The sequence below is a fragment of the Candoia aspera genome, chromosome 2, assembly GCF_035149785.1.
Source record: "Candoia aspera isolate rCanAsp1 chromosome 2, rCanAsp1.hap2, whole genome shotgun sequence".
In the NCBI taxonomy this organism is placed as follows: domain Eukaryota; kingdom Metazoa; phylum Chordata; class Lepidosauria; order Squamata; family Boidae; genus Candoia; species Candoia aspera.
The window spans coordinates 159,787,072-159,809,220 of NC_086154.1; the positions used below are offsets into that span (position 1 = coordinate 159,787,072).

The 22,149-nt window shown below is 41.3% G+C and overlaps 1 protein-coding gene across 1 annotated transcript in view; it reads left to right on the top strand.

The window, feature by feature from the left end:
- Positions 1-22,149, top strand: part of STXBP5L (syntaxin binding protein 5L) — an 84,517-nt gene that overhangs the window by 17,283 nt on the left and 45,085 nt on the right. Inside the window, exons 7-12 of the mRNA XM_063294610.1 lie at positions 7,063-7,146; positions 13,530-13,653; positions 14,928-15,006; positions 15,886-16,040; positions 18,664-18,736; positions 21,315-21,462. Of these exons, the coding sequence (XP_063150680.1) occupies positions 7,063-7,146; positions 13,530-13,653; positions 14,928-15,006; positions 15,886-16,040; positions 18,664-18,736; positions 21,315-21,462 (663 nt within the window). The remainder of the gene's footprint in view (positions 1-7,062; positions 7,147-13,529; positions 13,654-14,927; positions 15,007-15,885; positions 16,041-18,663; positions 18,737-21,314; positions 21,463-22,149) is intronic.

A 22,149-nucleotide genomic window follows, 5' to 3' on the forward strand; every position in this document is an offset into this window, starting at 1 on the left:
TATCTTCAATCAGTTTATTTTCTTTTGCTTAATGCAATGCTGTTTAATTTACCAATAAAAATATTATAACAAGTTCCAATACAGATATTGATTTAAATTTTTATTCCCCCTGCCCTTAAAAGCAAAATGCCAGTCAGATCAGAGGTGTCACCCCCTCCAAGGGCAGAAAGACAGTCTCCTGTGGGCTTCCAGAGGAGGAAGGGCAAGTAAACTGGCCTCTTTAATAGAACACCAGTCCTATTAAAGAAGAAAAACCAGAACTCTGCATCTCTGTCTTCCTTGGTAGATAAATCTTCAGCTCCATAACTAGTAAAAATAACTTGTTTCAGCTCCATAACTACTGAAAAACAAAGGCAAATCTGGCAGGAAACTTAAGTAGATGGCTGTTTGGTGAATCCCTGAATTCTATACCAGTAGAAGCTGAAGAGAAAAATACCATGAAAAAAGTCAAGATCAAAGATCTTTCAAACAAAACAGGCTTCTTTTTTGCCTGTCTTCCCACGGGGTGGATGCCCAAGCTCAATAAGCCAAGACAGCACCAGGAGTCCAAGGCCACACTAGAGGCTGCTCCATAACCACCTACCAAAATAAGATGGCATCTATTCATCGAAGCCACGCTTAGAAATTCCATTGAATCATGAAAGATACTTTGAATTCCCCATGCAAAGCATCCATAAAGGCACTTGAAAACTTTGGCAGTCATTAAGCATCTCTTTATATTTGGATGACTATTCCAGTTCCTACTCTTGAGAAAAAGTAGGTATCTCCTAGATTTCCAAATGGAAATTTTGACTAATCAAAATCCTGTATTCACAATCCTTTCTAAAGCTCAGCATTTGCTGAAATGGTGGACCAGAATACTCCCTATGAAAGACTTGCTAAACCAAGAACCAGACTATGTCATCTTCATGATGGATGCCAATCTGAAGGAATGGGAAGCCCTGCAAGTTCTGAAGCATCCTTGCCCTTTTTAGATCTGAATACTGCATACTCCTAAAAAGTGATATGCTGTTATGGGATTTATCTGCCATCCCAATCACAGATTCTGGGAAGCTTTGCCATTGCTTTCTAGGATTCGTTTTGAAAATCCTTCTCCTAGATAAGTTGACTTTTACTCTCCTCATGCAGGTGACTAGTTAGATTGATTCCTGAGAGTAATAGTTCTTAAGTAAACATTAGTCAGGCCTCTTTTATGGTATTCTTCAAACACAGGTCAGTGGACAGAGACTGCTGCATAGATAATTCCTTCAGTCATCAAATTGCATTCACCAGATGACCAGCTTGATTGAAAATATAATATGTTATGAGGAAGGTTCCTTTAATTGTGGACCCATGTCTGATTTTCGTGGGCTTTTTAAAAGATTTAATAGACGTGAAGAAAGAGAAGCCTGGCAAACTTTGTTTCGGAAGGACTGAAAGCTACAATGTTTATGGAGTGTCATTTCTTATATGACTGAAATATTGTTTGTAAAAATACATCTGTGGATCTCATGATTTTTCTGTCTATAGATTTTTATCTTTCAAATGATAACTTTGAAATTACATAATATAAGAGATTCTTTACAGGTAGATAATAAAGGTGGGCTTTGACAAGAGAAAGTAATATTTGGAGACCAGCCTTTGTATTGTACCAACATTGTAAGAGGTGTTTCCTGATGGTTTCCATTAATATCCCCAATATTGAATTTTTTAAGTATGAATACTTGCTGACACTAAATACAAATTCCTCATCCCTTACTCCATTACCAGCTATCATGCACCTATTTGAAGAATCCTTTTCAGAGAAGAGCTGCAATTCCATGAATTGGAAGTGTTGGAATTTCTTTGTTTTTGCCCGGACAAGCCATTAGTTACCATGGTAATTGAGTACTTCCTTAAGTATCGGCAGGGTGAAGAGGTCGAATTTAATTGTCCTCAGTTTGGGTGTTAATAGCTGCATTGCCTGGGGGAGGGCAGCTTGCTTGTTACTTGGTTAGTTTCACTTTTGCAGCTGAGTAAGCAGCCCAGTGCTCTCTGAGCATGTGTGAATGCACAAGCCTGTAAATATGTTTTTGAGCTTTCTGTAAATAAATTTATTTTTATAGAAATGCCTGGTGTGTGATTTTTCTGATCTCTCTGGGCCAAATGCTTTCCAGCACTGTGCAACAGGAAGCAGGTTGTTCCTGGATACCCTGAGTTTCATCTCAGGAGACATTCCTGGATTGGCTCCATTGACAGACAAGAAATTCATCCAGATCACTTCCTGATCCAGTAAGACTGATTACCTCCCAAGACCTCTGCGAGATCATATTAAGATGATCTGCTTCAAGTGGCTGATGGCTCCTGAGATGTTTTGGAGGATACAGTTTCCTAAAGATCTGACCAGCAGTTCTCTCAGTTGCCTCTTCAGTCTTTGGCATCAGGGGCTTTTGACGAGATTGATCCCAAGATGCCTCTTGCTGTTCACCTGTCCGAAGACGTGGGAAGGAGGAAATGATGCCTGGAACAACAGGAGAGAAAGACCAGAAATGAACCTGACTGAATATGGGTATCAGCTCGTGTTAAGACCTATGCTGTGCTGATGAGGGAGACGAGCTGCCTGCACTTAGAGTAAATTCTCTGTGAGAAACCCAAAGCTGAACACCTTGTGATCAGTCGACCACTTTGAATGTTTCACTGTTCAGTGACTCCTTCAGCTGGACTGAGAGAACTTGGCATAGAACTCTGTGTTTTGCAAAGCTAGTTAGGGGAGGAAAGACTGTTCTCTGGCTTCTTCCTTTTAAATTTAGCTTTACAATTAGAATAATCTTAAGAGTAATCTGATGGTGTTGTGCTATGTTTAGGAATGCTGTGCTGAGAGCTGTAGGAACATACATAGTCCCATCTCACAGCTGCTGCTTTTGTTTCTCTGGCAGGGGTGGGCAATGCTCAGCTGCCAGAGCACCTGCAGTTCCTTTTGCTGCAGGAATCCTCTCCCCCAATTTCTGCTGCCTCTAAGGCTTGCTGGGGCATGGGAAATGCTACAATCCAAAAGGCTGGGACCACTTTTATCTTGTCAATTACTTTAATGAGAGCCAGTCTGGTCTAGTGGTTAAGGTGCTGGGCTAGAAACCAGGAGTCTGAGAGTTCTAGTCCTGCCTTAGGCATGAAAGCCGGCTGGGTGACCTTGGGCTCTCTCTCAGCCCAACTTGGTGCAATGTAGACTAGCCTCCTCGTGGTGCACGCCGGGCAACGTGACTTGTCATGGCTAAATAGTCTACACATCCAGCTGCTGGACCTCACAAGGATTTCCCAGCAAGAAAAAGCAGCATGAACACTGAACTGCTATGCCATACGATTAAAAAAAATTACTTTAATATTATATTGCTTTATTTTTTTACTCATTTTAATATGTTTTTGTATATTATTTTTAGGAGTTATGACAGCATTATAAAAAGCATTGGGGGGGGTTTGCTCATTAGCACACCACTGAGACTGTTTCGTAGTCTTCTCTACCAATGAGAAACGTTGCTTCTTCCATCTGTTCCAGAAGTGAGGGAAATGCAGAGTTTGTTTTACTTGGCAGAGGAGGCTTTGCTAAAGAAAAAGAATTCCTCCTCCTCCTCCTCCTCCTCCTCCGAAGTTGCAGTGTCTCAGCAGAAGCGGGAGAGGGAATTTAGTACAGGGAAGCTGGAGAATAGTGGGTGAGCTGTTTGGGAAAGCTTGGGTGGGAGTTGCAGGAGGCTGGAAAGGCAGAATGTGCTGGGAAGGGTCAGGTGGAGGAGGGAGAAACACAGTACTGGGGTGATACAAAAGCAGAACAGCCAAGCAGAAATGCAGAGATGTCCAGTGAAGGAGATGTCCAGTGATGTCCATTTGGGAAATGGAAAGAAGTGAAAGAAGAACTAGACAGGGAGAGAGGGGCAGAATTTGGGGCTGCAAAAAAAGTAGAAAAACCAAGCAGAAAAGCAGAAATAGGTCGAGGAGGAATGGAAGGAAATGTGGAGAACAGGCAGGCAATAAAGCCGGTGGGAAAGGGAGTGGCAGGTGGGTACAGCATAGGGAAAAGGTTGGGGAATGTGAGGGGCAACCTGGGGTAGGTAACTGAGACCTGGTTGGGTATGGAGGGGGTGACCCTTTCAGAAATGTGCCCACCTGGGCTCTGAGTATGGCACCAGCTGCAACCCCCCAGGGCAGGGCTGAGGAGTGGCGATAGTTACCTGAGTGGTGGCTCTCAGGGGCAAAAGATATACATTCGGGTGGACTAGCAATTTTTCCCACTTACATTCAGATTTTCAAGATTACTCATTTTCATCAGCATTTGTATTGAGTTACAGCATCAGAGAAGCTTATAAAGCCTACATAAAACCTTTAAGGATTTTGAGCTTGGCTCATTTTGGATTATTAGAGACTTAACTTCCTCCTAATCCAGAACTAAACTGTCAGTCAATAAAATGTTCAGTCTAGCTGGTACATTCTGTCACTTACTGTATATTCAGGAAGTTGAAGCATTGTTTTCCAATTACATATATCAGAGTGGGGAATCTGGCCATCCAGATATTGACTGAACACTAATTCCCATTTTCTCCAGACAATGTAGCCAGTGGTTGAGCTTGAAATTGATCTCCCTAGCACATGATTAGCTGAATACAGGTTTGCAACCAGTACACTGCTATGGGTGCATCAGGACCATGGGTATTTGATACAATGCCTTGCAAAGTGCTTTGTCCATTGATGCAAATCCAGTCTTCAATTTGCCTTATCTTGATGTTCCACACTGAACTTTCCATCCATGGGGTAGTGGTCTCTAGAGTAGCTTTTTTGGGTAATGAACCGAATCCATTCTGCATATATGCCCAAACCATTTCAGTTGCTGTTTTTGGATTTCATTGGCTATTATTGGCTGGTTGCAGCACTGCTGATGAATGGTTTCATTTCTTATGTGGTTCGTCAGTGTGATGCCCAGAATCCAAGGGAAACAGCACATTTGGGAGATTTCCAGTTTTCTAATCTCTGGTTATAGAAGTGTCCATGATTCAGCCTCATGTAGTAGCAGTGGTACTTTCAGTGAGTGAAATATTTGCAGTTTGGTGGTTCTGGTAATGTTAGCCTTCCGCCATAAGCACCAGATGAACCAAAAGCTGTGGTAGGTGCACCACTTTGGTTTTCACTTCAAGTGGTTGAAGCAACCTTCTATTACTGTACTGTGGAGCCAAGGTATTTGAATTCTTGTTCTAATTGTACTCCATTTAACCGTATGACTACTGGTAAGCCATCAGTGGTCAGTACTTTTGTCTTTTCCACACTGATAACTACTCCAAATGGCTGTACTGCATCCCCAATATTATGGAAGATACTGATGGCTTCCATTTCATAATCAGCAAAAATTGCAATGTTATCCTCATACATGAGATCGGTGATGAGCTAATCCTGGCCAAATTCAATTCCCTGCCTATTTGTGAAAATAAGCATATCATGATGGCATCTATTGCAGTATTGAACAGCAATGGAGGATGCATCCCTGGTAGACCTTGATGGCTGGGAAGCCCTCCGATCTTTAATGTGAACCCTGATGATAGAGCTATCATAAGTCTGCTGTAGGGTCTGTATGATCTTATGTGGCATTCCCTCGGTGGTATGTGCTTTCCAAAGAGTAGCTCAGTGCACACTGTCAAAGGTAACTGCAAAGTCAACGAACACTATGATGAGTGGTTTGCCACACTGGATGCATGCTTTCATTATTTGTTGTAGTGTAAATATGTTGTCACAGCAACCCCTGTTTGAATAGAAACCAATCTGTTCTTGGATACTTGTTCCCTCTTTTTTAAAAAAATTCTGAGTAGGGTTATCTGCAGGAATATTTTACTGACCGTGGAAAGCAGATGGATCCCAGTAGTTTTTGCACGTATGGTTCTTTCCTTTTTAAAAGATGGGGACTACGATGGCTTGTTTCCATGTGCTTGGCACTTATTCTGATGTCCCGATCAACTGAATTAGCCAGTGAGCTGTTATTGCAAAGAGTCACCACCTGACTTGGGTGCTTCTGCGGTGACCTTGTCACACCCTGTTGCTTTGCATTACTTTGATTGTTTTATGGCCTCTTTGACCTTTCCAGTGCTTGGCACTTTCCTTGGTACTGATTCATCAGGAGGACCTTAGTATGAGGTTATCCTACATGTGGTATATCAGGTGCTTGTTGGTTATCTAGTTGGGGGAACTATTATTTCCATCAGTTCAAATGTTCAGTCCTGGACTGTACAAAGGTATAACTATTGCAAATTGGTATTATACATACAACTCCAAGATGGCACAACATGGTGCATAGTGCTGGTATTCTTGTTGGTTTGCAACTTCTTGCATTTATGCAGCAATATTGTCTATCCATATCTTCATTCCAGTCTGAGATGTCAGTGAATGACATGGTGGATTTGTTGATATTGGGATGCATCAATTAATTTGCATCTCTTGCTTCAATCTGGAGTCAATCATGCCCAAACATTCACATTATCTAGACCTGAGTGCATTTAGGCAGGACAGAGCAAATAGGGATGATGGTATCTGCTTTTGGAGTGGACACTTCCCAATCCTTGGTGAATGTAGTAATTTCTTGGTCGTTTTGTTCTCTTGTCAAAGTAGTTTTTTACAAGTCTCTGAAATTCTAGAAAAAGATATGAAAACAGAGCATGTTTTCCTACATTTTACATCATTTTTTTTAAAGAAGTACAAATAGCAGCAGTTGAATGGGGATGATAATTATGGGTTCCCAGTAGGTGTCAAGGGACATTCTTCTCCTGCTTTGATCCTAAGGAAAACCCTCTGAAGTTGATATTGTTAGGAAATCCCCATTATGGTCAATGGAGGATTTCATCTCAACATACATACATGTACTCTAGAATATTTGTATGCCAAATAAAAGAAATGACATAGGTTTGTCCCTTCCTTAAAAAATGTGGCGCAATCATGACCGGATTGTGTTTGTATTCCATGTCTGTTATATTATTGTGCATATGTTACATTTAGCTTCTCCAGCTTTAAAATAAATATTCTTAAAAAATGTTAGTTGGAGAATTTGATTATGTTTTCTTCCCACTCTTTCTCCCCCAGCTATTGATAGGTTATGAAAATGGGACCATAGTATTTTGGGATTTGAGATCAAAAAGAGCAGATTTAAGAGCGTATTATGATGAGGTAAGCTATTTCTGTTTTCTTTAAAAGCACAAAGTATATACAATCTTCTGGTTCCTAAAATATATACAGTAATTGATTAATTTCTTCCATTTGCCTCGCCATGCTACTCTTAGGAGATCCAATTCCTACAGCCTTGGTTAAATCATGCTGGTATCCATGAACAAGACATTGTCTTCCAACCTAGTCATAGCTGATTTTTCAAGAATTAAATTGGATAATCGCATGTGCTAAGCTCTGTGCTCTTGGAGGAAGAATGAGATATTGAATAAACATTTATTCAATATTATCTCAGGTTTTAAATAGGCAGAAGGCACACTCCAGAGCTAATGCTCAATAATGTGACAGACCTGGGCCACAGCAACATGACTTATTCTCATTTGCTCCAGAGGGTAAACATAGAACTAATGGGATTAAACTTTGAGGATGTAGATACAGATTAGATATTAGGAAGAATTTATTGACAGTAAGAGTTGTCCATAAGTGGAACAGATTACCACATGGAGTGGTTTCTTCACTGGAGGTTTTCAAACAGAGACTGGATAGTCATCTAGCAGGGATGGTGTAGTGAATCCTGCAGTGTGCAGAGGGTTGGACGATGACTTCTTGGATCCCTTCCAACTCTGTGATTCTATGATTTGGCTGTTGTGTGGCCATTTACCAAGGGATTTAAAAGATTTTTAAGCTTTAACCTTAATCACAGTTAAACACCAAATCTGCTGCCCTGCACTCTACACTTGCACTAGCAATCTAAATATTTTATGAACAATTACGCAAAGAACTGGACTCTAAAAAGGTTTCTCTTTATACAGTATATTTAAACAAGTGCAGCTGAGCTCAGTAGGATCTAGTTCTAAGAGAAAAGGTTAGAATTCAGCTGTTAATTTGAGTAATAGGAACGGAAGGGGCCTGTAGACCTGCTCAGTGCAAGAATCTAATTTAAGGCATCACTGATGGCTATCGAGCCTGTGCTGGAACACACACGGTGAAGGGGAAATTGGTTCCCCTATCAAATTGGTCTTACTGTTAGAATTTTTTTCCGACATTTAGTGCCTTCCTGTTACAGCCATTGTTCCCTGGTTTTCCCACTTGGAAGCAGGGTGGGCATCACATTAGGAGAAGGGGGAAAAAAAGGGGGGGTGTATTCACATCTATTTAGAAATCCAAATGAATGAAGAAAATCTCTGATAGGCCTGTCTTGTTCTTTCCTGTCCATACATCTCACCATGTATTCTTGCTCTTCAAGATGGCTCTGCTTAATAAGTTAACTGGACATTGCTCAGAACCAGAGTATATATGATGTACCAATTGAAGCAAATATTTGTAGCTCAGGGTTGAACTGTGGAGTCCTTGGTGCTCTCTGAGCCTTGTTGTTTTCTTGCAGGCATTTCATTGCCGGACTAGGCAACATCTTCAGTGCGAAGAGGGAGTGGGCCTTGCTCTCAGTTTATATACTGTGGCTTGCCCTGCTTGTGTTGGTGGGGGTGTTGTTCTCTCCTTGGGAGTTCTTTGATTGGGCTGTTGTTTGCTGCTTGGCCAATTGCCTGAGTTGATAGTTCCTTGATTAGGGTGTGTTGTGCTGTTTGATGGTTCATCTGGTGTTAATCCTAGTGTTGATTTTTGCATATCTGGGTGTTGATTGCTGGCAAGGGAGTGTACTGGTCTTTTGGCTTTTCTATTGTCTCTTTTGAATGGTATGTAAATGTTGAATGGTATGCAAATGTAATGCAGTGTCTAGAAAGGATAGCACTCCCACACATATAACCTGAAGTATGGATCTGTTATGTAGATGACACTTTTGTCATAATACAAAAGAAACAACTAGAAGAAACCCACAAGACCATCAATAACATCTTTAATGGAATAAAATTCACAAGGGAGGAAGAAAACAACAACACACTACCATTCCTGGACTTCCTCATCAGTAGAGGAAATGATGGTGAGTTAGAAACACAAGTCTACAGGAAAGCTACCCACACCAACCAAGTGCTCCATTACCAAAGTAACAATCCAACCTCCCACAAGAGAAGCTGTGTAAGAACATTATTCAGACGAGCACTTACACACTGCAGCAACCCAGAACACCAGAAACAAGAAAAAGATCATCTGTACAGCATCTTCCAACAAAATAGATACCCGCTCAACTTTATCAAAAAGTGCCTTACCACCCAACCCACTACAACCCAACCAATAGAAACTATGAAAAGGACAACACTGCCATACATCAGAAACATCTCAGAAACCACCAAAAGACTGTTACAACCACATAGCATCACCGTAGCACATAAACCAACTAAAACTCTTCAAAACATATTAAGCAACCCAAAAGACCCAATAGCCCAAGAAGAAAAAACAGGAGTTATTCACAACATCTTCAGCAAAGGATCGTTACCTTGTCGTGGTGCTGGAGCTTGAGCACCTCAATGATGCCATTAGCTAAACCGTGAAGGGCCACCCAAGACGGGAAGGTCATGACAGAGAGGTCAGACTAAATGTGATCCCTGGGGAAGGTAATGGCAACCCACCTCAGTATTCTTGCCGTGAAAACTAAATGGATCAGTACAACCAGAGATATGTCGGTATACCATCGGAAGAGGAGACCCCCAGGTCGGAAGATGGTCAAAATGCTACTGGGGAGGAACAGAGGATGAGCTCAACTAGCCCCAGACGTGATGACGCAGCTAGCTCAAAGCCGAAAGGACGGCTAGCGGCCAACGGTGCTGGTGGTGAACGGCGAATCCGATGTTCTAAGGATCAACACACCATTGGAACCTGGAATGTAAGATCTATGAGCCAGGGCAAATTGGATGTGGTTATTGGTGAGATGTCAAGATTAAAGATAGACATTCTGGGCATCAGTGAACTGAAATGGACTGGAATGGGCCACTTCACATCAAATGACCACCAGATCTACTACTGTGGACAAGAGGACCACAGAAGAAATGGAGTAGCCTTCATAATTAATAGTAAAGTGGCTAAAGCAGTGCTTGGATACAACCCAAAAAACGACAGAATGATCTCAATTCGAATTCAGGGCAAGCCATCTAACATCACAGTGATCCAAATATACGCCCCAACCACAGATGCTGAAGAAGCTGAAGTAGAGCAGTTCTATGAGGATCTGCAGCACCTACTGGACAACACGCCTAAAAGAGATGTTATTTTCATCACAGGAGACTGGAATGCTAAGGTGGGCAGTCAAATGACACCTCGAATTACAGGTAAGTATGGCCTGGGAGAACAAAACAAAGCAGGACATAGGCTGATAGAATTTTGCCAAGACAATTCACTCTGCATAACAAACACTCTCTTCCAACAACCTAAGAGACGGCTTTATACATGGACTTCACCAGATGGACAACACCGAAATCAGATTGATTACATCCTTTGCAGCCAAAGGTGGCGGACATCTGTACAGTCAGTAAAAACAAGGCCTGGAGCTGACTGTAGTTCAGATCACGAACTTCTTCTTGCACAATTTAGGATCAGACTCAAGAGATTAGGGAAGACCCACAGATCAGCTAGATATGAGCTCACTAATATTCCTAAGGAATATGCAGTGGAGGTGAAGAATAGATTTAAGGGACTGGACTTAGTAGATAGGGTCCCGGAAGAACTCTGGACAGAAGTTGGTAGCATTGTTCAGGAGGCGGCAACAAAATACATCCCAAAGAAAGAGAAAACCAAGAAGGCAAAATGGCTGTCTGCTGAGACACTAGAAGTAGCCCAAGAAAGAAGGAAAGCAAAAGGCAACAGTGATAGGGGGAGATATGCCCAATTAAATGCAAAATTCCAGAGGTTAGCCAGAAGAGATAAGGAATTATTTTTAAACAAGCAATACGCGGAAGTGGAAGAAGACAATAGAATAGGAAGGACAAGAGACCTCTTCCAGAAAATTAGAAACATTGGAGGTAAATTTCAGGCAAAAATGGGTATGATCAAAAACAAAGATGGCAAGGACCTAACAGAAGAAGAAGAGATCAAGAAAAGGTGGCAAGAATATACAGAAGACCTGTATAGGAAGGATAACAATATCGGGGATAGCTTTGACAGTGTGGTCGGTGAGCTAGAGCCAGACATCCTGAAGAGTGAGGTTGAGTGGGCCTTAAGAAGCATTGCTAATAACAAGGCAGCAGGAGACGACGGCATCCCAGCTGAACTGTTCAAAATCTTGCAAGATGATGCTGTCAAGGTAATGCATGCTATATGCCAGCAAATTTGGAAAACACAAGAATGGCCATCAGACTGGAAAAAATCAACTTATATACCCATACCAAAAAAGGGAAACACTAAAGAATGTTCAAACTATCGAACAGTGGCACTCATTTCACATGCCAGTAAGGTAATGCTCAAGATCCTGCAAGGTAGACTTCAGCAATTCATGGAGCGAGAATTGCCAGATGTACAAGCTGGGTTTAGAAAAGGCAAAGGAACTAGAGACCAAATTGCCAATATCCGCTGGATAATGGAAAAAGCCAGGGAGTTTCAGAAAAACATCTATTTCTGTTTTATTGACTATTCTAAAGCCTTTGACTGTGTGGACCATAACAAATTGTGGCAAGTTCTTAGTGGTATGGGGATACCAAGTCATCTTGTCTGCCTCCTGAAGAATCTGTATAACGACCAAGTAGCAACATAAGAACAGACCACGGAACAACAGACTGGTTTAAGATTGGGAAAGGAGTACGGCAGGGCTGTATACTCTCACCCTACCTATTCAACTTTTATGCAGAACACATCATGCGACAAGCTGGGCTTGAGGAATCCAAGGCTGGAGTTAAAATCTCTGGAAGAAACATTAACAATCTCAGATATGCAGATGATACCACTTTGATGGCTGAAAGCGAAGAGGAACTGAGGAGCCTTATGATGAAGGTGAAAGAAGAAAGTGCAAAAGCTGGCTTGCAGCTAAACCTCAAAAAAACCAAGATTATGGCAACCAGCTTGATTGATAACTGGCAAATAGAGGGAGAAAATGTAGAAGCAGTGAAAGACTTTGTATTCCTAGGTGCAAAGATTACTGCAGATGCTAACTGCAGTCAGGAAATCAGAAGACGCTTAATCCTTGGAAGAAGAGCAATGACAAATCTCGATAAAATAGTTAAGAGCAGAGACATCACACTGACAACAAAGGCCCGCATAGTTAAAGCAATGGTGTTCCCTGTAGTAACATATGGCTGCGAGAGCTGGACCATAAGGAAGGCTGAGCGAAGGAAGATCGATGCTTTGGAACTGTGGTGTTGGAGGAAAATTCTGATAGTGCCTTGGACTGCAAGAAGATCAAACCAGTCCATCCTCCAGGAAATAAAGCCAGACTGCTCACTTGAGGGAATGATATTAAAGGCAAAACTGAAATACTTTGGCCACATAATGAGAAGACAGGACAGGAGAGTGGAGGGCAAAAGGAAGAGGGGCCGACCAAGGGCAAGATGGATGGATGATATTCTCGAGGTGACGGACTCGTCCCTGGGGGAGCTGGGGGTGTTGACGACCGACAGGAAGCTCTGGCGTGGGCTGGTCCATGAAGTCACGAAGAGTCGGAAGCAACTAAACGAATAAACAACAACAACAATTCACAACATACAATGCAAAGACTGTAACAGCCACTATGTAGGACAGACAGGCAGAAGACTAGCAGAGCGCATCCACGAACACCAACTAGCAGTCAGAAGACATGATGAGAACTCCTTAATCTCACAACACATGGACAGACTCAACCATAGTTTCAACTGGGAAACTGTGAGCATCCTAAACCAAGCCAAATCCAAAAATGCCAGAGAATTCCTGGAAGCTTGGCACTCAGATAAAGCAGCCATCAACAGACACATAGAGGTAAACAACATCTACATACCATTCAAAAGAGACAATAGAAAAGCCAAAAGACCAGTACACTCCCTTGCCAGCAATCAACACCCAGATATGCAAAAATCTACACTAGGATTAACACCAGATGAACCATCAAACAGCACAATACACCCTAATCAAGGAACTATCAACTCAGGCAATCAACCAAGCAGCAAACAACAGCCCAATCAAAGAACTCCCTAGGAGAGAACAACATCCCTACCAACACAAGCAGGGCAAGCCGCGGTATATAAACTGAGAGCAAGGCCCACTCCCTCTTCGCACTGAAGATGTTGCCTGTGTATGATGTTTCATGCTCCTGGTGTTAAACCTTGGTGGATTCATTCTGCATAAATGTGGCTTCTCTTGATATGGTCCCTATCTATCATCCATCCATCCATCCATCCATCCATCCATCCATCCATCCATCCATCCATCCATCTGTGGCATGGCCATTATATGTCTTCCCAACAATAAAATAGGATACCATTATTTATTTGCTGGAGCCTGAAGTTCTCTTTGTGACTTATTGTTTCATTTAGGCTATTCACTCTATTGGATGGCATCATGAAGGGAAGCAATTTATGTGCAGTCATTCTGATGGCAGTTTAACTCTATGGAATCTAAAAAGTCCCAGCCGGCCTTTCCAGATAATCATTCCGCATGGTAAGACATACCCATTATTGCTGTATGCACAAGAATCAATTAAAGCATACAAAGTTCTGACCTTAAGCAACACACTTTTTCATCTGCATTGCAGCTCATGCCTTGACCCTGTCCAGAATAGGCCCTGACTGAGCAAACGAGTAATTTCAAGATAGCACCACAGCATTTGAATTGGGGCTCTTGTTATCACAGTTCCCATGATTTTTAATCGGAGCTGCTTCCCATAATTGAGACTGCTGTTGTGAATAAAGCGGCAGGGGACTCACTACTCTCTTTCTCGCCAGAAGTGAAAATCTAATAGAGGACAAGGAATACCATCCATTCTAGGGGCAGTTCCCAGCAAAGGGCAATGCATCTTAGTATTAGCTTAACACTTGGGACTAAATGGACTGCGCTCTTCCTGCAGAGAGTCGAGTCCTTGGCCCACGCCTCTTACTCAGACAGGGGGAGAGGTTGGGCTTTCTGCTTCCACCTCTCTGGCTTCACTCCAGGATCAAACTCTGGAGGAGCCACCTGGCTTGCCTTCCTGAAGAACGCAACCTCCCTCCCAACAGTCGCTCACTATCTGCAATTAATCTGAAATTAAATATAATTTCACTGAATTGCTGCCATATGACGACAACGGGTGCTGATGTAATTAAAATTACTGTCTGTGTAAACAGGGTGAATATGTCCAAGAAAAGAAAAAAAATGGTCTGGGGCTGAAAATCCTAAGGGTATAGCTCAAAAGCTTGAAGAAAAAAAGGAACAAGCGGGTGCCTTTTTGATATTCCTCACCAAACCAGAAGATGAGCCAAACCACAGGGGGCACCAGAAGATGACTTTGCCTCGGGCGCCAGAATGTCTAGAGCCAGCCCTGCATGAAATACCATGAATATTATGAGAGTAAAGAGGAGGAATTCTCCAGGAAGGAGGGGTTGTCTAGAAAAATGAATTCTCACCACTGCCTAAGAGGTGCTTTTAGGGAGTTTGAAAGAAGGCTGGACCTGTGACTAGCTGACTGTGCAACCAGCCATAACACTTTATTGATTAGCCACCTCAGAACCACTAAGCGTTTCAGCTCTTTTTGTCTCCAATAGCCCCAGGTGAGCTCATGCAGTGCACTGGGATGTAGCTCTTTGTCGTATTCCCTGAGGTCCTCTCCTGTCCATGGATGCCCCAAGGAGTACGATAGCTTTTCTCTCATAACTGTTTTGCTCAGAACAGCCATAGCAACTCTCTCTATTGGCATTACGGGAAAATAAATGGGTCTTTTCTAAACAATTCTTTTACAGGTAAGATTCAGCGAGATGGGAAAAAAGTTGAATCTTGTAAACCCATTCTTAAAGCAGAATACAAAACCTGTAAAAACAGGTAGGTACTCTTCTTGATAACACCAAGGAGGCAGCTACGATCCTGAGACAGGGCCTTGTTCCTGCTGAAGTGAGGGCACTTAGGTGGTCAGGATTACTTTTTTCTGCCTTTCTCAGTTGTGAACATGTACAGCACTGTTAATCAATGCAGCAGTTTCTGCTTATACAGGATCTGTAAGAAAAAACAGAGCAGGAAAAGCTTTTGGTTCCTTTTAAAGGTTTCAGAGAAGCATATAGACTGACTTCACACACTGCAATCAACTATAATTTATTTAACCTTTGTTTATTGAATGAGCCATAACTTACTGACATCAGTGTGTATGTATGTGTGTATGTACACACACACACACACACGCACATACAGAGAGGGAGAGAAAGGGAAAGAGAATGTACTATCTAAAGGAACTTTCTTGCCTCCAGCAAGTGAGCGATGCATTTGTCATGCAGAGACTCCTGTAGGAGTTCACTGACTGATCATCTGTGTAAGAACAGAACCCGCCTCCTTCAGCATTCACCGTTCCTCCTGGATTGGACAAACCACTGTGTTGGTTGGCAGAAGCTAAGGAAATAGTGAAAGCTGCACATGCTGGCCAAGCCTGTTAGGTTATGAACAATATGGCTTCTTACCCAAAATCTTAGTTACACAACCGTTAGTCTTTTACATAAGCACAAAACCTATTATGTTTAGCTGCACAAATGACTACTTTAAACATCACAGTTATAAGAAAGAAATCTGACAATCTCACGAGCCTTGGAAAAATCACTGATTGTTATTTTTAATTACAATTTGGATATAGTTTCTCCATCTCAACCTGCAAAAATTGCAATTTTAAAGTCAATGAAAAAGTGTGAACTATAATTATTTTATTTTTTAATACAGTGACCCGTTTATCATTTTTTCTGGTGGACTTTCTTATGATAAACCTTGGCGAAGGCCAAGTCTGACAATCATGCATGGAAAAGCAATTACAGTGCTTGAAATGGATCACCCCGTGGTTGACTTTTTAACACTTTGTGAAACTCCATATCCAAATGGTAAGTTTGTGTAACAAGTTCAAACAATAAATAAAACAATAAACGAAGAATAGTAATTGCATTGAATGACATTGTCTATGGAAAAAATCCATAATCCATCTTTTATTAGGCCAGCTGAAATTTTATAACAGTTTCAAGCTTCCATTTTTTAAAAAGCCTTCATGAGGTATGATGTTTAAAAGCCAGGAAAGGAAAAAATGGAGAAGGGAGGGGCTGATTAAGGGTTCTAAAAAATGGAAAAGCTGGCAATAGCGATAAAAATTCAGTTGAGCTAATTAAGGTATTGCCCCTGGGTTTTTTTCATATAATTTTTATTAAGAATTTTGAAACAGAGATAAAAACTAACAAGAATTTATATAAAGGAAAGGAAAGAAAGAAGGAAAAAAGAAAAAGAAAAAGCCAAAAGTGCAAAAAAACAGAAAAGAAATAGAAGTAGCTTCTGATTTTCTTTACAGCAATTATAAGTAAAAATACAAAATTACCTTACTTTTTGGTTACAACCCCCCCCCTCTTTTTTCTATTATCTATTTTTTCTAATAATCAAAACCATAAATGGTAAGTTCATTTTTTTCTGTTTTTCATGCAAAAGGTCTATAAGGGGTTCCAGCCAGTATTAAATATAGATATTGACTTTTCTCTAATCAAGGAAGTCAATTCAGCCATCCCTGCATCATCTTCACCAACCATTCCTCCATTGTGGGTAGTGCTGAATCTTTCCACTTTTGTGCATATAAGAATCTTGCTGCAGTTATCGTGTATAAAAACAAAGTTCTGTGACTTTTTTCCAACTGTTTCTCCATCAATCCCAAAAGAAAAGCCCCCGCCTCTGTGGATTTTGGATTTACTGCAATTTTAAGAGCTACTCTGAAAGCAACCTGTGCAGTTATGGTCATAATAGAACAGAGAAACCAAAGTAGCATGATAAATCTATCATTTAATGTTTTTCAGTCTTTTTAGCATTTTGCAGACTCTATTCTGTAAGTATAAGTGGATTATCATGCCTTTTCATAAGAATATGCAGAGGATTTACATATAACATTCATAAAAAAAATCTAAAATATATTGAAAAGTTACGCATTACTCAGTATACTTGTGTATATTGGGACTGATACACACACACAAACACACACATACAAACACACACAGAAATATACTTGGCAGCATGCCTGCCATAAAAATGAATCAACTGGACTCATCATGACTAAGGGAACATTGTACAGCTAGTCCTAGACTTATGATCATTTGTTCAGCAACCATTTGAAGTTATGGCAGCGCTGAAAAAAGGGACTTACAACTGGTCCCTGAAGTTACAGCCATTGCAGTGCCCCCACAGTCATGTGATCAAAATTTGGACACTTGGCAGCCCGCCCACACTTACACCTGCAGGGGCACTTCAACTTCCCCCACCCACCTATCTTCTCCCCCATCTATGCCCTTTTGGCCCCCTGCACTCCGTGGCCCCTGCTGCCCTAGCTGACCTTCACCATCTTCTTGCTTCTGCTGCTGATGAGGCATGCCCGGTCTGGCCCTTTGTGAGGCAGCTGCTAGCCACACAAGGCTTTCTTCCCCAGGTTGCGCATGGTAGTTCCTTGGAGAAGATGGCCTCACGTAGCCAGCAGCTGCCTTACAAAGGGCCAGGCTGGGCACGCCTCATCAGCAGCGGGAGCAAGAGGATGGCGAAGGTCAGCTGGGGTGTCATAGCGCAGGGTGGCTGATGCCTCAGAGTGTAGGGTGGTGAGGGTGGCTGCAGCTTTGTGCCACACTGCTGGGCCAGGCTGGGGCTAGGTTTCATGCTGCAGAGGGCTTTGCACTGCATTGTGGTGAGGGGCTTCTTGCAGCCCCAGAGCTGGGACCCGCCAAGAAGCCCCTGAGCCACAGAATGGCAAGCAGCCCTAGAGCCACCTGGTTCTGGGGCTGCTTGTTGTCCCACAAGCCAGGGTGCAGGCAGCCAAAAGGGCAGAAATGGGGGGGAGATAGGTGGGGGGGGAGTTGAAGTGGAGGCAGTCCCTTATCTTGGAAGAACCGAGGCTCACGGTTGAGAGGGACCAAGCCCAGAATGGCTTGGATTGGGGTGGGTCCTTGGCTAACAACCAGTGGAATTTTGTTAATGATGGCTACATGGAGTGCCAGGATTGCTGTTGCTAAGCAATGTGGTCATCTGATGTTGCACTTTATGGCCACATTGGTTAGCAATGGAAATTCCAGTCCCAATTATAGTCGTAAGTCAAGGATTACCTGTCATAGTCTGTCCATAAGGGTTTGCTAGGTTACGTGGGAAAATTTATGTAGAAGCATTATCCTATTTAATGTCACGTAGGTACTGCATATTTATTGGAACAATATTTATTTATTTATTATTTATCAAATTTTTATCACCGCCCATCTACCCCCCGAGATTAATCTCACATGAGGAGACACTAAATTTATTATCAAAATAATGTGAATATCTCTGTCAGTGCTTCAGGGAAATGTAACATCACAATCTTTATCAGAACTGAAACTTCTGGGTTTGGAAAATTCTTGATCAGGATAATTTTTGAATTCTGTACTTGTTCAGAACAATAGCTGTATGATTCTTACTTAATAATCTAATTCACTAATATTTGTTTTTATTTGGATGTAGAAATTCAAGAACCCTCTGCTGTTGTTGTACTCTTGGAAAAAGATCTAATCGTTGTTGATCTGACTCAAAGCCAGTAAGTATAATTCCATGTGATGCTAACACTAATTCCTGAGAGATAAGAGTAGACTTGTTGGTTGAGTTTAGAAATATAAAATAATATGACCATACCAAAGCCAAAACGTCTTCAAACCAAACAACTTCACTATTCACTGGTAGCATGATTAATATTTAAGATATCTTTAGCTGTCTTTTTCCTTGTTTGACATATCCTTCCAAAACTATGGAATCTAATAAAGAATATCTAATAAAGATTAGATAAGATTAAAAGATTAATATGGTGATTCATCTGTTAATGGTTGCAGCTTCTGTGTGCCTCTCCTTTCCCCATTTTTCTGTGTTTGCTGGTTTTAATCACCATGCCTTATTTTTTAAAAAGCTATTTCAGAATCAGCCGCTTCATAATTTCACTAATGCAATCAGTGATCAATTTGCCTAAAGCAGGTGGTTTGCAAAGCAAAACAATAAACAATGTCCTCCATATTTTATGTATGCCCTTAGTGTGATTGTAGGCTAATGTAAGATCAGAGAAGCAAGAAGAGAAAATTATCAACAGTGTGCTGTATCCAAACCCAATCAAAGATCAATTATTTTTATTCCTTTTCTTCTGTGATGAATTGTGACAAGGTTAACAGTCTCATATTGGGGGGGGGCAGTTAAGTGCATCAAGCAAGCATAAATACTCTAGAGAAAGCCTTTATAGCAATGCCTTGTTCATAAAATGTGATGGGAGGGAGGGTTATTGGTAGCTCTCCCACATCTTCCTATTGTTGCTTATACAGTTTTTCTTAGTATAAAGGAAAGAAAATGGAATCAGCGCGCAGTACCATTTGATTAGCCTTACCATGTGAACTGCTATCCATTAAGGCAGCCTGTCTTTTTCCAGACTTCCATGTGAGCCTGTAAAACAATTATGTCTGTTTTAAGGAGCAGCTCCTAAAGCAGCCGCACCTGGAAGCCTGAAACAAGCCAGGCTACCTGACTTTATAGCAGAGAGGAGGTGCCCGCATGTGAGGTTCAAAGCACACCTGCCAGATCACATTTTTGAAGTGTACACAGCCCTACACTTTAGGGCATGGCATGTCTGCACTGTTTGCCACCTGTCAGGCAGTTTAACTTCCATCACCCCCAACAAATTGCAGTTATACAGTACTGTTTATTTATGTTATACTTTTTACCATTTGATCTGAAGCAAATCCTTCAAGTGATTGACAAGATTAAGTACAACATCCTGTCACTAAAACCCCTTCAAACTAATAAAACAGCATAGCCAAGGGCCTAATTCTTATCAAAGTGGTAAAGGTGTGTCTGGGTTATAGTCTTTAGACCAGCCTTTCCCAACCTTTTCACCCTGGAGGAACCCTTGAAATATTTTTCAGGCCTCGGGGAACCCCTGCACATTCAGGCTCAAATATAGGCCAGGCATTACAAAGTTGTTATATTCGTTTCATGTGTAGGCCTGTAGATATAAAATAAAGAATGAAACTTACCTCTTTGATGGGAAGCTGCCCAAATTTGAAATAACTTTTTAAGGCTTTTTAGGCTTTCACGGAACTTTGGTTGAGAAACCCTGCCTTAGATTCTGGGTGGAATCTTGCTTGCTAATAAAACATCTTATTGGAAAAACAAGCGGTGGCCTATTTCCTGACACTTGCATCTCCCAGGTGCCTGAAATCCTTGAATCAATTCATATTCCAACTCCAGCAATATTTAAGCAGGCTGGTTATCTTTCATTGAGTGATACTGCAGCAAGAGATGAACTGACATATTTCTAATTTTCATACTCCATGAGTCTATAGAAACCCACATCTGCAATCTAAAATGCCATATTTACTTCCTCAGCGAGACAGCTGAGGCAACCAAATAACTAAAGTACCCATGATTCTCTAAGACACAAACAGAAAGGACCCGAGCCCGATTTGATTTGATTTATTTTTTTATTTGATTTTATATTTTATATTTTAATCTTTTATTTATATTTATATTTAATGTATTATTTATGGTCTTACTGTATTTTAAATCTTACTTTTATTGTAAACCACCCAGAGTCCCTCCTCTGGGGGGAGATGGGCGGTGGAAAAATTTGACAAACAAAACAAACAAATTGATTTTCCTTGCTGAGTTGGGGGAGCTATAAAAACCCAGGAGGAGATCTGGTAGAAGTTGGGAGACCACCCTGGACCGTGTTTGGATGTTTATTGTTCCTTGGTGGCTGTATTCTTCTTTGTAATTTTTCTGTTATTGCTTTTGGCTATTATTGGTGTGCTCTTTTGTTAAATTGTGTTCCTGTTTTAATCTTCTTAGTATTCGAAGGGAATGTAAACTGCTCAGAATCTCTCTGGATTGGAATAGTATATAAGTCCCAATAAAGAAAATTTAAATGATTAGTATGTATTCATTCTTAATCTAGCTGGCATACAAATAATCTTAATTTTTATCTCACTATCTACAGTTGATATCATAATTTGGTTTCAAGACTTGTTAAAAAAATAGTAAACATATATATTATTGGTAATATGCTCCTTTTCAAATAATTAATGTATTAAATAATTTTGGCTTTAAAGGGCACGCTAATGTATGTTTTTCTCATTTAGTTTTCCCATTTTTGAAAATCCTTATCCCATGGATATTCACGATTCACCTGTTACCTGCACAGAATACTTTGCTGACTGTCCTCCAGATCTGATTCCTGTGCTATATTCTGTAGGCGCAAAACGTAAGAAACAAGGATATAGCAATAAGGTAAAGAATAAAAGGGGAACAGTGTTACTGAAGCACTAATTAAAACAGGTTACTCTTTGTTCTAGTGTTCATGGTAGTGTTTCATTTCCCTGTAGTATGGAATTTATGATATTCTGGTGGGAGTGCTGTTTCTCAACAGACCTGTAGATTCACTGGGGGCATTTTCTGGGAGATGCTTTCCCCGAGGCACTTGGACTCTCCATTGTTTTTCAGAAGGGGGAGTCGCTAGCTCTTCCCTAAGAGTGCTGGGCCAGGCTTTAAGCAGCTGCTAAGAGAACAACTCAGCAGCTGCCAGGCTTAAGGCAGTGTTTCTCAGCACCTGACGTTTAGAGTTCTTTCAAGGTCTTCTTGCCAAAGTTAGCCATGCTCGGTGATTGCCAGGAGAGGTGGCTCAGCCTCAATTTCTGCAGGGGAACCTAAGCCTGTATGGAGGTTCCCCCTGTCTCCTTTCATAAGGTATGGACATCAGAGTGAGCTCATTTTTAAATGGAAGCTAATGTCAAAGCTAGGTGTGGCTCCCAGGTGAATCCAAAATGAATAAAAGAAATTCAACCAGTATTGGGATTCTTTTGCCAAAGATGGACTCAGATCTATGGGATCTAGAAATAGTTTCATGCAGGTATGCCCTCAGTTTTTCTTATTATTTCACAATTCTTGTGGATCACCCAAATCGCTATCATGTCTCCT